The sequence below is a fragment of the Indicator indicator genome, chromosome 7 (genome assembly GCF_027791375.1).
Source record: "Indicator indicator isolate 239-I01 chromosome 7, UM_Iind_1.1, whole genome shotgun sequence".
NCBI lineage: Eukaryota > Metazoa > Chordata > Aves > Piciformes > Indicatoridae > Indicator > Indicator indicator.
Window position 1 is genome coordinate 40,298,243 of NC_072016.1, and position 21,187 is coordinate 40,319,429.

Genomic DNA, 21,187 nt, shown 5'->3' on the forward strand with positions numbered 1-21,187 from the left:
GCTCTGAAATGTTAATTGCATTTTCAAAGTGACACAAAGAAAAGTTGCTGGTTTAATTCCAGCCCTTTCACACAGAGAAAGACAACACCATCTCCATTGCAAAAGCAGCCCCTGAGTAACCTGCATTTCTCTGTGCTTATTAATGCTGTGTGAACTATGCTAATGGATTAATAAAAGCTCCTCATGAATGTCATCTGGGCAATAATCGGGATTTGAGTGCTAGTTTAGCACACTTTAATTGTACACAGTTTTGTAAACAATATGACACTTCCAATTTAATGCCAACAGAACCTGTGGGTGTCAGTGGCCACAATGTAGTCTGTGCTCAGAGACAAATTTGACTCTCAAAGAACTCATGGTGTTAAGCTTGAAACTATTCTTTCCTTTACAGAAGCCTAGCAGAAAGTATATAATGGTTTTACTTTGACCTGCTGTTTATGAAAGTTTTGTCTTTCCAACAGATACGTATCTAAAACTGGAAGATGTGACCCGTAAGTTTAATAAGCCTTGCATAATGGATGTAAAAATAGGTCAGAAAAGTTATGATCCGTATGCTTCAGCTGAGAAGATACAGCAGCAGGTCAGCAAGTACCCACTGATGGAAGAGATTGGCTTTTTGGTACTTGGCATGAGGGTAAGAACTTGTTTTGTTTTCAAATCCAACTTCTGCTCTGGCCTGTTGTCCCACTGTTAGTTTTACTAGCAAGTGACAACCCTCTTGAGTTTTGTGTCAATAAAGCGTTATCTGAACATGTTGGTAGTGCTGGTATCAACTGCTGTGTGAAATATGTTCCAAAACACACTGCTCTTGTTCACAAGAAGTGTTTGCCTTGGCCCTGTCCCTTCTGGGAACCTACAGCCTGGCTTTGGTATGTGTGTACAAGAGAGGGGCTGGGACAGACCATAGTTCTTGAAAACTGAAGGTAATGGCAATTGATTCTTCTCACATAGCAGATACTTCAGATTATCAAAGGATTTTTTGACTTTTATAGGCTTATATCAAAGAGGAGGGCTACAAAAATGATCAGGGGGCTGGAGCACCTCTCCTAAGAGGAAAGGCTGAGGGAGCTGGGGTTATTCAGCCTGGAGAAGAGAAGGATCCAGGGAGACCTAATAGCAGCCTTCCAGTACCTGAAGGGGCCTGCAAGAAGGCTGCAGAGGGACTGTTTACAAAGGCCTGCAGTGATAGGATGAGGGGCAATGGTTTGAAATTAAAAAAGAAATGATTTAGATTGGACATTAGGAAGAAGTTGCCCACGGGAGGCAGTTGAGGCCCCATCTCTGGAATTATTCAAGGTGAGGCTCGACAAGGCTGTGAGCAACCTGATCTAGTAGAGGATGTCCCTGCTGAGTGCAGGGGGGTTGGACTAGATGACTTTTTGAGGTCCCTTCCAACCCAAACCATTCTATGATTCATGTACTGAACCAGTCTTTGTAATGATTTAATAACCAGCTATATCCTCTCCAAACCTTTCATTTGCCTCTTTTCTATAAAAATAATTTGTTTAATGTTTTAGAGAAGAGTAAGTTAGCTCTCAGAGGTAATGCTTGTAGCTGTAAATAGCTGTTTACGGTCTGCATTTTAAACAGCTTTCCACAGAAGAAAACCTCTTTGACGCTTGCATGCTCAAGGAACAACTGTCAGGTGAAGGTTAGTTTGAGAGAGACAAGGCCCTACAGCTATTCCTACTAACTCTGTGACTATTCCTTATCCTAGGTGAGGAGAAAAATGGACATTCAATAATTGTGTATTGGCTGCTCTAAATCTTGAGTGTAAAGAAAAGCTGTACAGAACACTGATGGATCGGTCACAGCGAGGTGTTGCTGTCAGTAATAAATTCCTGATGCATTTAAAGGACTTTCTTTCCTGCTTTGATTTTGATGTGAGATTTTTTTTCTTTGTTTTCCTTCTTGCATACCCAAAGCCAGGGCTTCTCCAGTTCTGCATCAAGACTTTGATAAGCTTCCCCTTCGCTGTTATATAGCAGCAGTGTGCAGATTGCACCATTGTTTGAAATAATTCTAGTATCTCTGTAATGTTTTGTACTTAATTGCCTAAGCTCTCAGCCTTAACTCTGTCTTGAGATAAGCATTTACAGCTATAAATTATAGTGGTCATGAGTAGTAATTATGTAAGCCTATGAGAAAGGCTGTGGGAGTCGAGTCAAAAAGCAGTGAAGCAGTTGAGATGGAGAGGGAAGGCTGGAGATTATAGCTTTGGATTTGGCTTACATAGTTACATAACCTTTCTTATTTCCTGTGTAAAACAATGTACTCCACATCCTTTGTTCCATGTCAAGAGGAATGAGTGCTTGCTTCCATGGTATTTTTACTGGGGAATATTGTTCCTAACATTGTCATTTATTGGTACCTTCATCCTGGGGCAGAAATCCTTTTTGATTCCCTAATTGAAGCTGTATGTATAATGATGGTCCCCCCCCAAGCACTGCAATTTCCCATCTGGTGTTTAGACGAGATTTGTTTTGTGCCTTTGCTACCAAATTGCATGTTGCAAGTTATTTTCCAAAGAGAATTCAAAAGGTTTCTCCTCCCCTCACACAACGTTTAGCAAAGCCTAAATTCAGAAGGCATTTTCTCTGTTCAGCTTGCCACCTCTTGATTATGGGGTGCTCTCTGCCTCTCTGATGGCTTTATTTGTGCAGGACTCTGGCAATAAACACTCTTCTGTACAGGCATTTGCTGCCTCTAGCACCTGACTTGCTGGATGGAGGTTGCTGGTGTTTGCTGGACAAAAAACGTAGAGTCATAGATTTCATTCATAGAATGGCTTAGGTTGGAGGGGACCTTAAAGATTATCTGGATCCAACCCCTCTGCATGGTAGGGGCCACCTTCTGCTGGATCAGGTTGCTCAAGGTCTCATGCAGTCTGACTCTGAACACTGTCAGGGAGAGGGCATCCACAACCTCCCTGGGCAATCTGTTCCAGTGTCTCACCAGCCTCACTATAAAAAATTTCTTCCCAGTCCCCAGTCTAAATCTGCCCTTCTCCATCTTCAATTCATTTCCCTTCGTCCTATCACTACAAGCCCTTGTAAAAAGTCCCTTCCTGGCTTTCTTGTAGTCCCCTTCAGGTACTGGAAGGCTGCTTTAATGTCTCCTTGAAGCCGTCTCTTCTCCAGGCTGAACAGCCCCAACTCTCGCAGCCTGGGCAACCTGTTGCAGTATTCCACCACCCTCATGGTGCAGAACTTGTTCCTAACATCCAATCTGAATCTGCTGTTCTCTAATTTCAAACCATTGCCCCTCCTCCTATCACTGCAGGCCTTTGGAAACAGTCCCTCTGCAGCCTTCTGGTAGGCTCCCTTCAGATACTGGAAGACTGCTATTAGGTCTCCCTGCATCTTTCTCATCTCCAGGCGGAACAACCCCAACTCCTTCAGACTGCCCTCTTAGGAAAGGTGCTCCAGCCCCCCTGATAATTTTCATGAGATGGTTTGTCCTTAAGCAAGTCTGCTACCTGGCAGTGCTTTGATTTATGTAGATAGCTCTGGCTTTTGGCATGTGCTAAACTGTATTCATCTTAATGCACAGAACAGACAGAATAAATGCACGGAAATGCACATAGAAAATACCCTAATTTCAATAACTTCGGTTAAAAACCCAATTTCACGCTTAGAGGAGAGGTTCCCTTTTGTAACAGATGATGACATAGATTTGCTGTGACAGTAGGGACGATTTAAATATAAGCTGGATAACTAATATGCAGTTCCAGCAGCAAAAATACAAGTTGCAATATGGGTTTCAGTCGGGGACATAGAAATCTATAAGAAATATATTTGCAATCCTCTAAAAATAGAGCATTTTGTGTGCTGTGGAATGCAGGCAGAATATGTGGGTTGTAAGCTCGTTGTGGATTCTGGATGGACTGAGAATCCAAATTTCTGATTCACAATCTGGAATCCTGATTTCTGCAGCTTTTCTTTTTCTTCCAGAACATCTTGCTTTCAGTCTCACATTGTCCATGATGTTGCTGAAAGGTTTTTTTTTTAAAGCAGAAACTGGTGATTAGGTAACTCTGTCACTGCCATCCATCATTTGCTCTTATCGTTTGTGCCTATCATCTCTCGCATGCAGTAATGCAGATACCTCATCAAAACTGTTTGTACAACTGAGTTTCCTAATCTACAGCACATCTTCCCACAGGCTGTTTTAAAACTGACTGTGTTTGAGGACATTTTATGAGCTCTTTAGGAACCTATTGTGGTAATTTTCATGAGGTTTGGTGTGTTAATAACAAGGTTTAGGAAGGAAGGAAGGAATAGTAAAGCTATTAAATCCTGCATCTAGTGTTTGTATTCTTTCACAATAAAATTGGCCAGAATTGGATTTTTTTTTCATAGAATCGTAGAATGGTTTCAGTTGGAAAAGACCTCTAAAGATCATCAAGTCCAACCATCAACCCAAGAGTGCCACAGCCATTAAATCATATTCCAAAGTGCCATGTCCACACGTTTCTTGAACCCCTTCAGGGATGGTGACTCCCTGGGCAGCCTGTTCCAATGTCTGAACACTCTTGCAGGAAAGAATTTTTCCTAATATTTTTCTAACCTAATTCTGCTCTGACACAATTTGTAAGTCCAATTCAAGCTTTTATGTTTAATGAAACGGGAAGACAAAACTGGAAGACAAACCAGGAACTAACACCCTCCAGGAAACTTAAGAAATCCAGACCACAGCAAATGTGAGAAAAAACAACTGACCTTCCAAACAAGCAAGATCTCTGCAGGGTTGAAATGAGCAGTGAGCCAAGGCTCTGGCTCAATTCTCTGTGCATACCTGGAATACTGTGTACAGTTCTGGGCTCCCCAGTTCATGAGAGACAGGGAACTGCTGGAGAGAGTTCAGCAGAGAGCTATGATGGTGGTTGAGGAACTGGAGCATCTCTCTTACGAGGAGAGGCTGAGAGACCTGGGGCTATTTAGGCTGGAGAAGAGAGGGCTAAGAGGGGGCGTTATCCATGTCTACAAGTATCTGAAGGGTGGCTGTCAGGATGGAGCCAGTCTCTTTTTGGTGATACCCAGTTACAGGAGGAGGGGCAATGGACATAAACTCAATCACAGGAAATTTCATCTCAGCATGAGAAAAAACCTTTTTACTGTGGGGATGACAGAATCCTAGGGGCAGGCTGCCCAGAGAGGTTGTGGAGTCTGCTTCTCTAAAGATCTTCAAAACCTGCCTGGACATGCTCTGTGTGACCTGCCCATTAGTGGTCCTGTTTTGCGGGGTGGTTGGACTTGATGTCCTCTGAAGGATCTTTCCAACCCCTACCATTCTGTGATTCTGTGTTACCTCTTTGTACCACCACCTCTGCTCTTCTCTCTTTCCACTGTCACTCCCCAGCTCCCATAGTTGAGTTGGGCTCATCCGTTTTTCAGTCTGATTGTGCTGAATCCATGCTGCAGAAATGAAGGCAACAATTCCTGGGAACCTGATATCAGCTAGTGGATGGAAGGATGTGTTCCAGAGTACTTAATTTGTAGAGTTCAGGAGCTCCTCTGTTATCTTCTTGTGCAAATTCTAGCAGGTGGGCACTTTGGTGTGGTGGTGTTTTGTTTTTTTTTTTCCCCAGCAGTTTTTGCTTCCATGGGAGACTCATCATGTATATGACAGCTGGTCCAATTGTGTCCTTACAGCTGATAAGACGTGTTAGGAGGAAGCTGATGATAGATGAGATGAGAGATGACTTCTTTTTTCCCCCTTTTCTCTAGAAAAGAAGGTGTTAAGCTAAATGGATTTAGCTAAAATGGGTGTATTCTCAGCAATAACAGTGTTAACAGCAGCACTATAGAGCAGTGTTAGAGAAGAGAACGGATTTGAAAAAGTTTCTCCCTTTGGTACTTTTCAAATCCTTCTGGAAATAGAAAAAATGAAGCTTGTTGAAACTTAATGTTTAGGATCAGTCTCTGGGAGATGGCAGGGCTGCAGAGAAACCTGAGTTCTTCAGACATGAAGGAAACCTGTGTATTGATAGAAGGACAATGTGAGGTCCAGGCAAAAGGTGGGACCCAGATGTGGGTGAGGGTCTTGGCCTGGTGCTGGTGTTACCTCCTTCAGAGGTGTTGGACTGATGGTGATGTTGGATGGGTCCTCAGATTAGCTAGAGTGCTGCTTGCTTTCAGCTGCTTCAGGCCTGGCTTCATTTTGGCAGCAGGCTGGTTACTGACCTTCAGGTGCCAGGTAGGAGAGCGGAGGTGCCCTGCTGTGAACAGAAAACTCTGTGTGATATTTACACACTGGCTCGCTCTTACCTGTCTGAGTGTGAAATAGGGGTGGCCATTTTTCCATATTTATGGAAAAATAGAAGAGGTGAACATCTCGGCCCTTTGAAGTCTGAATGTCTCAGCATCAGATCATGTATCTCTGCTCTCCGTGTCCTTGCTTAGAAGAGCAGCTGCCAGGCTGGCCTGAACAGGCATGCGGGAGAACAGAGACTGGCACTGGGAGCTCCATGGGAAGTTACTTCTCAGGCACTGTACAGGCTTGCTCAAAACAGGGTTTTCCCCCAGTTCCAGCATTGCCGGTTAGTTAATGCTTCTGCAGATGGAAAAGAGCTCTGCAGAAAAGTCCATCGAGTTCTTAACTTGTGCTTTCAGTATCTCCACCAAACAGGATGCTCTTAATATGTATTTAAATGATGCATTCTGGCAGTTGGGGTGTTGCTGCAGATGAGTATTTGAAGAGTGTGTGTACTTCCCTGCCTTGCTATGGAAGGAGTGTAAATAACATTACATAACATTGGATACTGGTTTTCCTCACTCCAGTCTTCAGCTTCACGTCCTAAAGCTGCTGTCGCAAGGTTTCCAAGCTCTGTATCCCATTCAGCGTTTTGAGGTCTTGCAAGGGTTGTGCCATTTTAAAGACCACACTGGACCAACTTTTTATTTCAGCTCAAGGTTTCTCTCAGTTCAGGAATATCAGATGAACTAAATATAATTGGAGATAGGACACAAGAATGTGTATGCAAGCAGCAACAACTTAATGCCTTGGGGGTGAACAAAAGCCATGTACAGGTAGAAAAATCCAAAGATAGACTTCCCTTAACAGTTAATCATCTTGATTTGCTATGAGGATAGGCTGAGGAGCAGGGGTTGTTCAGCCTGGAGGAGACTCTGGGGGACGACAACCCTGGAGCTGCCTTCTAATACCTGAGGGGAGCCTACAGGAAGGCTGGAGAGAGACTTTTCATAAGAGTGTCTAGTGACAAGAGGCTTTAAGCTGAGGAGCGCAAGTTTAGACTGGATCTTAGAAGACATTCTTCAGTATGAGGGTGGTGAGACTCTGGAATAGGTTGCCCAGAGTGGTTGTGGATGCCTCCTCCCTGGAGGTGTTCAAGGCCAGATTGGATGAGGCCTTGAGCAACTGAGTCTAGTTGAGAGGTGTCCCTGCCCATGGTAGGGGGGTTGGAGTAGGTGATTTCTAAGGTCCCTTCCATCGTAAGCCATTCTGAGATTCTATGACATGATTTTTTGATGTGCTGCCCATACAGAGTCCCTACTACTACTAAGTAAAACCCCAACCCTCTTAGCATGCTGGATTCCAGTTTTGTTTGTGTAATCGCCTCACCAAATGGGAGCTGCTTGTAGGCATGAGGAGCATTTGCAGTGTCAGCCAAAGCAGCTCTGATCTTGCATAGTCAGAATGTATAAAAGTCCCTGATGAGGCAGGAGGTTTCTCCAAGGCAGTGTTTTGCAGATCACAGCAGGAGTTTTCTTTGCCTTGTACTGTACGGTGCAGCTCCTGGTGAATACAGAGCAAACACAGAGCGGGCTGCGGCAGGTGGACGGAGAGGGAGAGTTTTCTGTCTCCTCATTTCCTGACCGTTGTTAAGGTTACAGATTTGACTTACTTGCCTTGTCATGGTGCTGACAGCAATGGGCTGGGACAGGCAGCAACAAGGATACAGAAATAGGTTCCTTCAAAGGCAAATATCCTTTTGGGAAGGGTTAGTAGCAGATTAGTGGTGGCGACTGTGAACAAAAGCACAAGGAAGCAAGAGGTACATAGGCTGGGAGGTGACTTCAGTTTTCTGTCACTGCAGCACAGTGATGGCTCAGTTTGGTAGGGGTAGGTGAGGGTGGGTTTGGAACACTGAAACAGGCTGCCCTGCAGCTTGTGGAGTCTCCCTCTCTGGAGATACTCAACACCCATCTGCATGTGTTTCAGTGTGATCTGGTATAGGTGATCCTGCTCTGGCAGGGGGTTGGACTGTATGATCTTCCAAGGTCCCTTCCAGCCCCTGACATTCTGTGATTCTGTGGTTGGGGTATGTGAGGGTGAAGCAAGAACTGGAGAAAGATGATTTCCATAGAACCACAGAATATTAGGGGTTGGAAGGGACCTCAAAAGGTCATCTAGTCCAACCCCCTGGCCAGAGCAGGATCACCCTAGAGTAGGTTATACAGGAACTGTCAAAACCTTCCCTTCTGTTGTTCTGCTTTTTGTATGAGGCTTAATGTATTTGGATTTGGTTGAGGCTTTCCAGGAATGTTTCAAATAGTCACTTCTTTGCAGCTGAGAAAAGGTGTTAAGCAGTATTAAAGAGACAGCTCTTGGCTACCATGGAGAATGCTTTCATGGTTAGCTACATGCCTTTCAATGCCATTGTCTGCAGCCAAGCCCAGTGGTAGCCAAAGGTGTTCCAAGGCTTGGCTTGTTGACAAGCTGATCAAATGTATACATTGGGGGGTGTGTGGGATTTGGTAGTTTGTCAACCACTGTTTTGTGTAGTTAAGGGCCACTGTTAATGCAAAACACACATTCTGCTGGGGGTGGTGTGTTTTGCACATCTGGGGGGAATGGTTTTGTGCAAATTATGAGCTCAGGTTGGGTAGCACCACAGAAAACCCAGCTCAGAAGCACAGGGGGCTTGTATGCTGCTCCAGCATTTTGCTGGAAAACGAAATGAGCTTGCAGATTTTAATCAGCTTTATTGAGCAAGTGCCCATGTCACAAAAGCTGTTAGCTCCTACAGGAAGAGATAACGTTCTGGGAAACAAGATTATTCCTTCAGGATTTGGTACTGCAGTGCTGGTGTGTGGAGAGAGCTGCCCCTAGACTGACTGAAGGAGAACATTTCATGTTATTAAAATGAGGACACAGCTAGTGGAAACCTAGATGTAGTCGTCAGAATCTTCATCCTCTGTGCAGTCTGTAGATGTCAGGGCCACAGCTTCTACAAGTGTCATAACAGTGAGAACAGGAATCCTAACAGTGGGAAGTATCTCTGCTACCAAGTGACTTCAGCATTCAGACTGACAGCTGTTATTTCTTTAATATCACCAGAATTACCTACTGTCCCTTCAGATTCACAGTTGATGGCTTCAATCAGTTTCCCCACACTGTGATTTCAGATCCTTGGGGCCCCTGAATTTAATTACTTCTACATTTTTTTTTTGTCAAAATAAGAGCTGTTTCAGATGTTTCTCTCCAGTTACTCTGTAAAGCAGGAGTTACAGAGCTGTGTTTTCATATTGTGCATGTCATTTGGTTTTGTAGAATCATAGAATGGCTTGACTTGGAAGGGACCTTCAAGGTACCTGGTTCTGAACTCCTGCGCTGGGCACCTCCTGCTAGATCAAGGGCAGGAACACCTCCTGCTAGATCAAGCTATTCAAAACCTAATTTCAGGCTGGTCTTAAACACTTTCACAGTTTTTGAGGAGAAGGGTTCCAGGGTGGGGGGGGCTGCAATGAAAACAGAGAATTCTTTTTTCTTTAATCTATAGCTCAGGTACCGCTCCTTTTTATGCACTGACGTTTCACTGTCCTGGACTTTCTCTGTGGCCTAGAGCAAGAAAAAGACCCCAGAGGAGGGCTGGGGGCAGGAGACGCTTCACTGATGCACTCTGACTTTCTTTCTGTGGGATCCTATCTTTTTTTATGGTGGGTGAAGGGAGGGCAGAGTGCTGCAGCCAGGATGGGTGCTGCAGGGTTGGGTGGTCTGAACAAGTGCCAAGCATAAAGTTTCTGCCAGAGACAGCTGCCTGCTTGGTAACACCATCACTTCTGCAAGAATTGTCTGCACTCCCATAAACAAATTACACTTGGGGCGGGCTGGCTGGCTCGTTTCTGCTATGGAAATTATTTCAGTGTGTCTCTGTGTAAAACGCTCTTGAATTAAGTTGTTCTGCTTGTACAAGTCCTGATATGGACAAAACTGGGCCCGAGTGAGTTGCCTCCCTTTCAGCCACGAGCAGATGAACCCCTGTCAGTGCTGGAACAGAGCTTTCACTCAGCTCCTAGCATTTCTTTACTCATTTGTGACAACAATGACAGTTTCAGATGGGTCTCATAGAGCTGGACCTTCCTGTCACACCATAGTATTTCTTACTGGCTTGCTGTCATGATGAATATTTGGAAGAAAAGCATGTGGAGGAAAAGAAAGTTATCAGGAGCAGCCAGCATGGATTTACCAAGGGGAAATCATGTTTGACTAATCCGATAACCTTCCATGATGGTGTGACTTAATGGGAGAGCAGAAGACATTGTCTATCTTGGCTTCAGCAAGGCTTTTGACACTGTCTCCTCATAGGTAAGCTCAGGAAGTCTGAGTTAGAAGAATGGATGGTGAGATGGATCCAGAACTGGCTAAACAGCAGAGCTCAAGAGGGTCATGATCTGTTGGAGCCCTGCAACTAGTGGTGTTCCTCAGGAGAGAGCAAACTCCATTGAAGTTTTGAGCTTGCTGCATCTTAATGATTCAATATCCATAGTGACATGGGTAGGAGTGGGACTGCTTCAAGTCTTAGCATGGGTTTGGGAGGCGAGTGCCCCATCAAATGCTTTCCCCTAATGACTCTGTGGCTTTTTACCAACATAATGATGTCTTTCTCATGCTGCTGCTTAGAGCCTACTACGTGAAGGGGAGGATTTCTCAGCGCAGAGCACTAGAGGGCACTGCTGACCGCTGCAAGGACCTCGGCCCTAGCTGCGAGGGCTGAAGGGTCCCAGGGCCTCTGAAAGGGCTCTCCTGGCTCTGCAGAAACATTGGTTGTTCCAAATAAGCACTGAGTCACCTCCTTTATTTCTTGCAGGTTTACCACGTCTCTTCTGACAGCTACGAGACACAAAACCAGCACTATGGAAGGAACTTGACAAAGGAGACCATAAAGGAGGGTAAGGGAATTACTGTGTGAAAATTTGGTGCTCTTGGATGGTTTTCATTTATTTACTCATTTAGGGAACTGCATGGGAGAAGTGTTCTGTGGGTTCCCAGTTTAAAAATCACTTTTTCTTCTCTGGCCAAATGGCTCCTTAGTTGTGTCCTGTATCATTTGAAGTACCTGTTGATCCTAAATTGAATTTGCAGTTGGCTGTAATTGCAGTGTAGCCTATAGAAATTTCCTCATCACCTGTCTTTTACTACTACTAAGGGGAGTCACAGTGGTAGAATTCTGTTTCTTTGCAGCTTTGAAACTATAACAAAATAGAAATCTTTGACAAGTATGAAATATTTTTATAAAATGTCTATTTTTATCTCTACCTGTCTTCTATGTTCTGCCCTAGTGAAGGAGTGCTGGGTCCAGTTCTGGGCTCCTCAGCTCAAGACAGTCAGACTGGAGAGAGTCCGTCAAAGATTGTAAAGATGCTGAGGGGCCTGGAGCATCTCTGTGAGGAGGAAAGGCTGAGAGACCTGGGGCTATTTAGCCTGGAGAACAACAGCCTGAGAGGGGATCTGATCAATGCTAATGAACAGCTGAAGGGTGGGGGGCAAGAGGCTGGGGCCAGACCCTTTTCATTGGTGCCCAGTGGCAGGACAAGGGGCAACAAACTGGAACCCAGGAGGTTCCATCTGAACAGGAGGGGAAAGTTTGTAATCTTGAAAGAAGAAGGCTGACAAGGGATCTTATTAATGTGTATAATCTGAGGGGCAGGTGTCAAGATGAAGGTACCAGAATCTTTTCAATGGTGCCCAGTGATAGGACCGGGAACAATGGGTACAAGTTGGAACACAGGAGGTTCCACCACAACACAAGGAGAAACTTCTTTAATATGAGGTTGACGGAGCCCTGAAGAGGCTGCCCAAAAATGGTTGTGGAGTCTCCTTCTCTGAAGACTTTCAAAACCTGTCTGGATGTATTTCTGTGTGACCTGCCTTAGGTGATCTTGCTTTGGCAGGGGGGTTGGAATCAACAATCTCTGGAGGTCCCTTCCAGCCCTTAACATTTTGTGATTCTATGATTCTTTGGTGTGAGGGTGCTGGAGCCCTGGAGCAGGCTGCCCAAAGAGGTTATGGAGTCTCCTTCTCTGGAGAGATTTCAAGCCCCCTTGGACACTGTGATCCTGGGCAACCTGCTGTTGGTGACTCAGTTTTAGCAGGAGGTTTGGACTAGATGGCCCCCAAAGGTCCCTTCTGACCCCTACCCTTCTGGGATGGTCTTTTACCTTAGAAATCTACTGTAAACACACCTTTTAATTTAAGGGGCCTTCTCTGTTGAAGTCAGTCCATATATCGCTCAAGAACTGTTCTTATTCAGAAGTAATTAGGAATGTTTGATTTTGATTTTCCAGAGTTGAAAATAATCCCCAAATGTGTCTTCTATTTCTTGCAGGCATCTCCAAGTTTTTCCACAATGGGTACTGCTTGAGAAAAGATGCGATAGCTGCCAGCATTCGGAAGGTTGAAAAAATTCTGGAGTGGTTTGAGGGCCAGGAGCAACTCAACTTTTATGCAAGCTCCTTACTGTTTGTTTATGAAGGCTCGTGCCAGGCAACAACCATGCGGCTGAGCGACGTCACCTTGGCGGAGAAGAGAGGAGTGCCCAAAGGCCTGTTGTCAGGTGGAGACATACTGGAGTACAATAATAATATTCACGTAATAAGCGCTACGGAGAACGGGAAGATTGAGGCCTCTGTCGGTAAAGGCTTGTCCAAATTTTACGCACTTCACAAAAAGGCCTACTCCAAGAGGCCCCACAGCCAGCTCTCGTTGAAAGTTGAGACCTTGGAGCAAGATGTGTGGAAAAGCAGCGCGTGCATCGCCCAGGAGCACCTGAACGGGAACGTCCTACCCCAACTGGAAAAGGTTTTCTGTCACATGCCAGCGGAGCTGAAGGAGACTCCAGCCGTAGAAGTCCGCATGATAGATTTCGCTCACGTCTTTCCGAGCAACACGAAGGATGAGGGCTACATTTATGGTCTGAAGAATTTAATCACAGTACTGCAAAGTATTTTGGATAACTAAATTCTTTGCTATGTTTTTGTTGGTTTGTTTTTGTTTTGTTCTGTTTTTTTTTACCGGGGGCCAATGATAAAAAGAAGAGCAACAACATGAAGAATTTCTGCACTTGTAATGCTGTATAACTGGGTTTGTATTGTTCTATACTTTATTTGTCTTTGTACTTTTGGTAGAAGGGTTTAACTTTTTATAATCTCACTCAGGAAAATAATTGATAGTTAATTAGGGAGTGTGAAAGGATGACGAAGATACTTGAGATGAAGCAGGATAGGTGAATTAGCAGAATGAAATGTACGTGGTTGGCTTACATCCGAGGAGTCCAAAAAGCAAGGGTTAGCTTAGTTCCCTAAGGACGAAGCGTTTGCCCACCTAGCCTTGACACTGAGCCGTATCTCCATTAGCAGGTCTTTAGACCACGGACTGAAAACTCTTTCATCAGCAGGATTGATGTCCTCAGTACTGCCCTCTTGTGTTTACTGTCCTTCAATAACTGGAGTTAATCCTACTCGGAGCAGTGGTGTTCTGAGTCAGTAGCCTAGCCTGGAAGCCAGTCTGTCAGAAAGTGCTTTTCCATGTCACGGGACAATGTTGCTGTTCTTTCAGCCCTGCTGCGGGCGCTTCCCCTCATGGTGGTTGTCCAGAGCCGACGTTCACCACAGACAAGCTGCAACCTAATTTGTGTTGAGGTGCTAAGAAAAAGCTGGAGTAAAATACCCTAACAGGCTTAAACTGCACAACTGCTAGAGAAACTGGTCCTGAGAAAGAGTAAAAGAATGCAGACGTGATATGTTCCAGGAATTTGGTTTTAGGGGATGAAGTCAGTCTGGTAATGGAGTGTCTGATGTGACTGAGGGCAATACCTCGCTCCTTTGTTCGGATGGCCCTTCTCCAACAACATTGCTTCTAAAAGCCAACTGATCAAATGGGGAAACAAAGCCTTTTGAGTAAGCATACAGAGAGATGTCCTCTAGCCCTTGGCCCCTCATCTTTTTGCAACAAGCATTTCAACATTTCCACTGCTGGGGAGCACTGGCTGGGAACGACGAGCAATACAGGTGAAGGACCCTTTGAAGATCCTGTTCAGCCCTGAAGCAACCAGACGTACCTCCGTGTGTTGCGGTGGAGTTGTGGCTCTCTCACCTTGGGCTAAAGCCAGCTCTTTAATAATGTTCTTTTAATGACACACAGGCAAGCTGTGTAATTTAAAAGTTATCCCACTTCTTTCTTTTTCACTGGGAAAATTTAAGCTTTCATATGGAATGTTTGAGGTCAGGAGGATGTATCCAAAGCATTTTTTTTTTTTTGGTGTGTCTCTTCTGTATGCTGTGCATGTGGCCGTCCTACCATGCGTATATAGTCAGCTATAGGAAAAGTTGGGACAGAATGTGTCTTGCCATCCTTTTGATGCTTTAAGCAAGCCCCCAAAATAGCACTTTTTAGAATGGATTTGATCAGTGGAAACATGCATCTTGTACATATGGACATGCTGTGGCATGGTGGCCTTGCTGCTCTTCCTGTCTGATGTTCTGCACTATGCACTCATTTGGGTTCATGTCTTCGCAAGTTCTCCATCTGACATGTTTTGTATATCAGAAAGAGAGAAACACTTTTTCAAGCAAATAATGCTGTTTGAGAAGCTGGGTTGATTGGAAGAAACAGGGTATTCTGCGTGGAACTTTATTGTTTAAACTCTAAAGCTAATATTGGCTAAACTAGTGAAGAATTAAACCAATCTGGTAGTACCATAATGCTTTTGAAGCACAGGAAAAGATGCTTGCAGGAGGGGCAGAGAATCGTTTTGTTGGAAATTTTATGCTGTGGGGGAAAAAAAAATCTCAGGAGGAGAAAGTATCTTATTTTTTTCTTCAACCTCGTATTTTCATTGCTCCATATAATTAAGTTAATGTATTCCCAGCACTCTGTGAACTAATTTAAGCCATATTCTAGAAGGAGTTTGTAGTTTCCTTTGCTTTGACAAAGCCAGTTTCTCTGTTAGAGTTTTGTTGTTCTAGCTCATAAATAGTCAGTGCTAGATTAGTCTGGGCTGCGAGTGGCCTCGTGTGGTGAATTCACAAATGTTTTATAGGAAATGGGGGGGGGGGGAGGGAGGAAACTGACACATCCCAGTTTTTGTCCTCTGTAATTCATCTCTTCTGGATTTAAATCCATTTCGTGCTGGAGAAATCAAACACCTGCCTCAAAAGAGGTCAGTCATTGGGAAATGATCTGTATGCTCTTAATATAAAGCGCGTTCTCCTGTCTCTGCTTTCAGATTATACGTCCTCAGTGTTTGAATGCTCTTTAAGTATTGATTGTTGTGTTGACCTTGGCAGTGTTTGTAATGCACCTGGAATATTGTTAAACTGTCAGAATATTTTGAATAAAAAAATAATAATAGTAAAAATTTTTTAAAACTATCCTGTTTTTTTACCTGTAGTTATCATGGGTGTATCTTTGTTCATTGAAGATGTAGCCTGAGAGAGAAGAGTGGTTTTAATGGGAGGCTGTGTAAATGAAGCTTGCTGTGGAGGTGTTTTGGCTCAGCACCAGCTGTGAGTTGAAGCCCACAGAGGTGTTACATCCACCTCCATCTTGCACATTTTAAGTGTGGTGTTTCTAGTGTCTTGTATTTGATCAGCTTGTTTTCAGTTGGAGTGAGATGTGTTCACAGAAATTATTAAACAGATGATGGAATTAATTGGAAGATGAACAGGGAGACACTGGTCACTAAGTGTGTGCATTGCCATTGATCTCCCTCCCTTCCTTCCTCCCTCCCAGTGCTCCTTGTATGAAATGCAGAGCACAGGTGAAGCGTGGGTGCTGGTGGACAGCTTGCTGAACATGAGCCAGCAATGTGCCCAGATGTCCACCAAGGCCAACAGCATCTTGGCCTGTATAAAAAACAATGTGTCCAGCAGGGGTAGGAGAGTGATCATGCCTCTGTACTCAGCCCTGGTGAGGCCACAGCTTTGAGCACTGTCTTCAGTTCTGGGTGCTACAGTATAGGAAAGACATTGAGGTCCTGGAGCATGTCCAGAGAAGAGCAACAAGGGTGGTGAGGGCTTTGGAGGGCATCATACAAGAAGTGCCTGTGGGAGCTGGGGTTGTTTAATCTGGAGAAGGCTGAGGAGAGATCTTTATTGCTCTCTACACCTACCTGAAAGGAAGTTGAAGAGAGGCTGGTGCTGGTCTCTTCTCCCACGTTAACTAGTGATAGGACAAGAGGAAATGGGTTTAAGTTGTGTGAGGGGAGGTTTAGATTGGACATTAGGAAAAATTACCGAGAGAGTGGTGAAGCACTGGAATAGGCTGCTCAGGGAGGTGTGGAATCGCCATCCCTGGAGGTGTTCAAGAAGTGTGTAGATGTGGCACTTCAGGGTATAGTTTAGTGGCCATGGAAGCTGGGTTGTGGTTGGACTCCGTGATCTTAAAGGTCTTTTTCCAGCTTAATGATTTTATGACAGTAACATGGAAATCCTTATGAGAAAGGTTGTAGGCATTCCTGTCCCACAAAACTGAAAGCAAGTCTTTCCCAGGCTGGTGTGCTGTGTCTGAGTGCTGTCATCATTGATGAACCTCATCTGGTTTAACTGCTGAGCAATAAGAGCTTGATTGAGCAGAATCAATTGCCAAAAGGGAAGATTGATGGAAGAGTTGTCATTCAGGTACTCCTTGAGAATAGGCTTCTCAGAAGACTTTCTACCTAATGATGCTGAGGACTGTATATAGACTTATCTAATGAGAGCTTGAATTGTATCATGTTTTATACAAAAGCATTTACAGAGATGGTATTTTTGGATATGGGTGGAATTTGTTGCATAGATTACACTGGAAATTATTGTACTATTATACCATTGTGAAATACTTAAAGTATATTAATCAGATTGCTTTGTGAACTAAACTGAAGGCTTACAGCTGGGATTCAGATGAAGCTTGTACGTTTCCTGGTTTTTCCTGCTCTAATGCATCATCATTCTTTTCCATAACCCTACAGTACTTCTAAAGCACTCAGTAGATCAGGAAATGACTAATTCCCTTTGGTTTGATTAACGGACTGCACACCTTCTTGAAACACTTGAGGGCACACATTTGAAGTGATGTTAGTGTATTATACACCTAGAGCCCCAGTAAAACTTCCTCACCTGCAGAGAGCTCCTGCTGGGTGAGCCTGGATCAGGCAGGATTTTTAATGGGTTTCTTCTCATGAAACAGCAGCAGCAGCAAAGGGGAGGCATTGCTGCACTGGCCATGTCAAGTGGCCATGGTTACAGCCTGGCCTTGTTGTATCTGCTGTATCACTTGACAGGAAGTACTAACAAGCATGGGAAAGAGACTCATATCCGCATCTGCTGTCTAAAGTTCCTATCAGTTGTTGATTACCCCTTTCAAGTTATGATCAGTTGCTGATTATCCCTCCTGAATTACTTTTTTTCCCAAAGAAACTTCCTCTTCCCTAGTGCCTTCTTCAACCTTTGCTTTGTTACCACAGATGACCTCCCACAGCATTATTGTGGAATGATTTAAAGTGAAGCTTTTATTTCCTAAAACACTCTATGTGTCCCATAACTGCTCTTAAAGTGCAGGTATTGAAAAACAGCATCCAAATGCCTCAGGGATTGGGGGAAATGCAGTTTCCTTTCTGCACTCTTCCCCATGAACAAAGAGGAATGGCAAGTTAGCGGGGAGCAGGCTTCAGTGGGAGACTGGATCCTAGGTTGTGGATACCCTGTCCCTGGAGGTGTTCAAGGCCAAGCTGGATGAAGCCTTGAGCACTATGGTCTAGTGCAAGGTGTCCCTGCCCATGGCAGGGGGGTTAGAGCTGGATGATCTTTAAGGTCCCTGCCAACCTAAATCATTCTGTGAATCTGAATCTTTCACTGTAGTCCTGTTTAGTGGAGACAGGCCCTGTGTCTTTGGACTTTAATTTAGTTTTAGATGACATTCAACAGGAAATAAGTCAGAAAAAAGGTACTCCAAAACCACCTTAGTTTGAATTGTGTGCATTGGTTCAAAGTTATTTTAGTTTTCAAAAGAAAAAGTGACCTGCGATGTAACTTCCAAATATGATGTGTGCTGCACCTGGCTGTAAATAAAACTTGAGTGCACAAAAGCACTTTAATACTCTGGGAACTGTACTGGAAGGTGAATGCAAAGCATGTGATGTTGCATCTGATGTTGTGCACTGGTTTTAAAACTGAGAAATCAGCGTGAACTATGCTTGGTGGGTGAATGTATCTCTTGCCTGGTCTGGTCTCCATTTCTTTGGGTCAAGCATCTAAAGCTGTCATTCAGTCTCCTCTGATTTGTGTCTGTAATGTCATTTGCTGGGTTGTGGCCATTGCTGGACTGCAGAGGGTATTGTTCCCATGTAATTTCTTTTACAGCACATCGTACTGTGCAATCTACTGACTTCTGTAAGTTATGCTGCGTGATACTTAGGGTCATTCCAATAGCTGTATGTTTGGCAAATCATTAAAATTTTCTGCAAGTGACTTGCAAGCATAGCTGGTTTCTTTTTAATACAGGAAGAGCATGAGAAAAAGGTTTCTGGAATACACTTGCACTGATAACTTCTCTTTTCTCTGTCTGTAACAGGTATTTACCTCCTGGAGGTGTTTAAAGCAAGGCTGGATGAGGCCTTGAGTAACCTGGTCTAGTGGAAAGTGTCTCTGCCCATGGCAGGGGTTTGGAACCAGATGATCTTCAAGGTCCCTTTCAACCCAAACCATTCTGTGATTCCATGAACCTTCAATATACCAGTTTTGCTTTACCACCATATTTTTATCCTAACATCCATTGCTGTTTGTTGGGAATACCTCTTTGGTAGACAAGAATCACTTCTATAAAATGGGAAAAGGCCAAATTCAAACCTCCCTCCCCCAAAAACCCCAAACCATAACTTGTTTTGTTTTGAGGGTTTGTTTTTTTTTTTTTGGTGGGGTTTTTTGGTGGGGTTTGTTTGTATGTTTTGTGGGTTGGTTGTTTTTTTTTTTTTTTTTTTTTTTTTTGGTTAGTTTTTATGGACAGTGCATTGCTGTGTTGCAAGTGACTTGTTGGTCAGTGTTACATTCTGCCAGTATTTTCCCTGAACACTTCTTCCCTGCCAGGAAGTGCTCTGAATGGATAGAGGCTTGGGAAAGCCTCCCCTTAACTGAGACACAAGAGAAAAAAAAAAGGAAGGGATTTTTCATGCATTTGGGACAGTTCAGTGTCTTGGGGGTGCTGGTGGATGGAAGCTGGACATAAGGCAGCAATGTGCACTTGCAGCCCAGAAGGTCAATGGCATCCTGGCCTGCATCAAAATAAATGTGGCCAGCAGATTGAGAGGTGATTCTGCTCCTCTGCTCTGGTGAGACCTCACCTGGAGTACTGCATCCAGCTCTGGAGCCCTCAAAGCAGGAAGGACGTGGACCTGATGGAGTAGGTCCAGAGGAGGGTCACAAAAATGATCAGGGGGTTGGAGCATCTCTCCTATGAGGTCAGGCTGAGGGAGCTGGGGTTGTTCAGCCTGGAGAAGAGAAGGCTCCAGGGAGACCTAATAGCAGCCTTCCAGTACCTGAAGGGGGCCTACAAGAAGGCTGCAGAGGGAGTGTTTGCAAAGGCCTGCAGTGATAGGATGAGGGCAATGGTTTGAAATTGGAGCAGATTTAGATTGGATGTTAGGAACCATGAGGGTGGTGGAACACTGGAACAGGTTGTCCAGGGAGGTAGTAGAGGCCCCATCCTTGGAGATACTCAAGGTCAGGCTGGACAAGGCTATGAGCAAACTGATGTAGTGGAAGATATCCCTGCTGGCTGCCCTGGACTGGATGACCTTTGGAAGTCCCTTCCAACCCAAACCATTCTATGATGAGCAATGAGGAAATGACCATTTTACTCCAGAAGAATCAAATCACAAGATTACCTTTAATGCTTAACTGAAAGCTGTAAGAATCACAGCTTAAGGGTGCAAAAACTGACCTGATTTTCCTCCTTGGCATTTCAGCAGAGGGTGAGTAGTTGGGCAGTAAAAGGAAGGCAGAGATGAAAATGTGGGAAAGCTGCACTTTTCCTTTGTGCTCTGGGTTGTACAGTAGGATCCTGTGAGTCATCCTCAAAGAGGACATCATCTGAGCTGTGTACAGAGAAATTTGCTGTCTGCTTTAATGTAGGCAACAGAGTTATTGCTTTGCTGATGTGAAAACTTAATTAAATTAATCAACTGATGGCCATCATGGTTTTAATTATACTGGAACAGTTGGTGCCAATTAATAGTAGCTCCTAGCTAAGGGCTACTTGCAGACAGTGCCTGCAGTTATGCTGAAGGATAGATCAATGCAACCTTATTTTACACCAAACATTCAAGTAAATTAATTTTTTATCTAGGACATCTGCATCTGAAATGCCAAAATCCTTCAAACTCATCCTGGAAAACACAATTCTACAAGAGGCTGTGTGCAGCCCTTTTGCATCCACTACCAGGTCCCTAGTTCTGAAAGCTTGCAGGAACAGCCTGCTAGTTTCACTGTACATCTGTTTGGGTTTGGGGGGGTTTGTCTTGGTTTCTGTGTGGGTTTGTTTTGTTTTCATGTGTTCTCTTGCTTGTGCACCAAAAGCTTTCAGAATGTATTCACAGAATCACAGAATGTTAGGGGTTGAAAGGGACTTTGAAAGATCATCCAGTCCAACCCCCCCTGCCAGAGCAGGATCACCTAGAGTACGTCACACAAGAACACATCCAGGCAGGTCTTGAACGTCTCCAGAGAAGGAGACTCCACGACCTCTCTGGACAGCCTGTTCCAGCACCCTCACAGTGAAAAAGTTTTTCTTTATGTTCATGGGGAACCTCCTGTGCTTGCACTCATTGCCCTTTGTCCTATCACTGGACATCACTGAGCAGAGGCTGGCTCCATCCTCCCAACACTCACCCTTCACATCTTTATAAGCATGAAGGAAGTCACCCCTCAGGCTCCTCTTCTCCAAGCTAAAGAGACCCAGCTCCCTCAGCCTT

General features: G+C 44.3%; 1 protein-coding gene across 1 annotated transcript in view; it reads left to right on the forward strand.

Annotated features, from left to right (window-relative positions):
• The window catches only part of IPMK (inositol polyphosphate multikinase), a 49,249-nt gene extending 33,944 nt beyond the window's left edge, over nucleotides 1-15,305 (forward strand). Inside the window, exons 4-6 of the mRNA XM_054382238.1 lie at nucleotides 462-634; nucleotides 11,054-11,135; nucleotides 12,572-15,305. Of these exons, the coding sequence (XP_054238213.1) occupies nucleotides 462-634; nucleotides 11,054-11,135; nucleotides 12,572-13,203 (887 nt within the window). The 3' untranslated portion in view covers nucleotides 13,204-15,305. The remainder of the gene's footprint in view (nucleotides 1-461; nucleotides 635-11,053; nucleotides 11,136-12,571) is intronic.
• The last annotated feature ends 5,882 nt before the right edge of the window (nucleotides 15,306-21,187 follow it).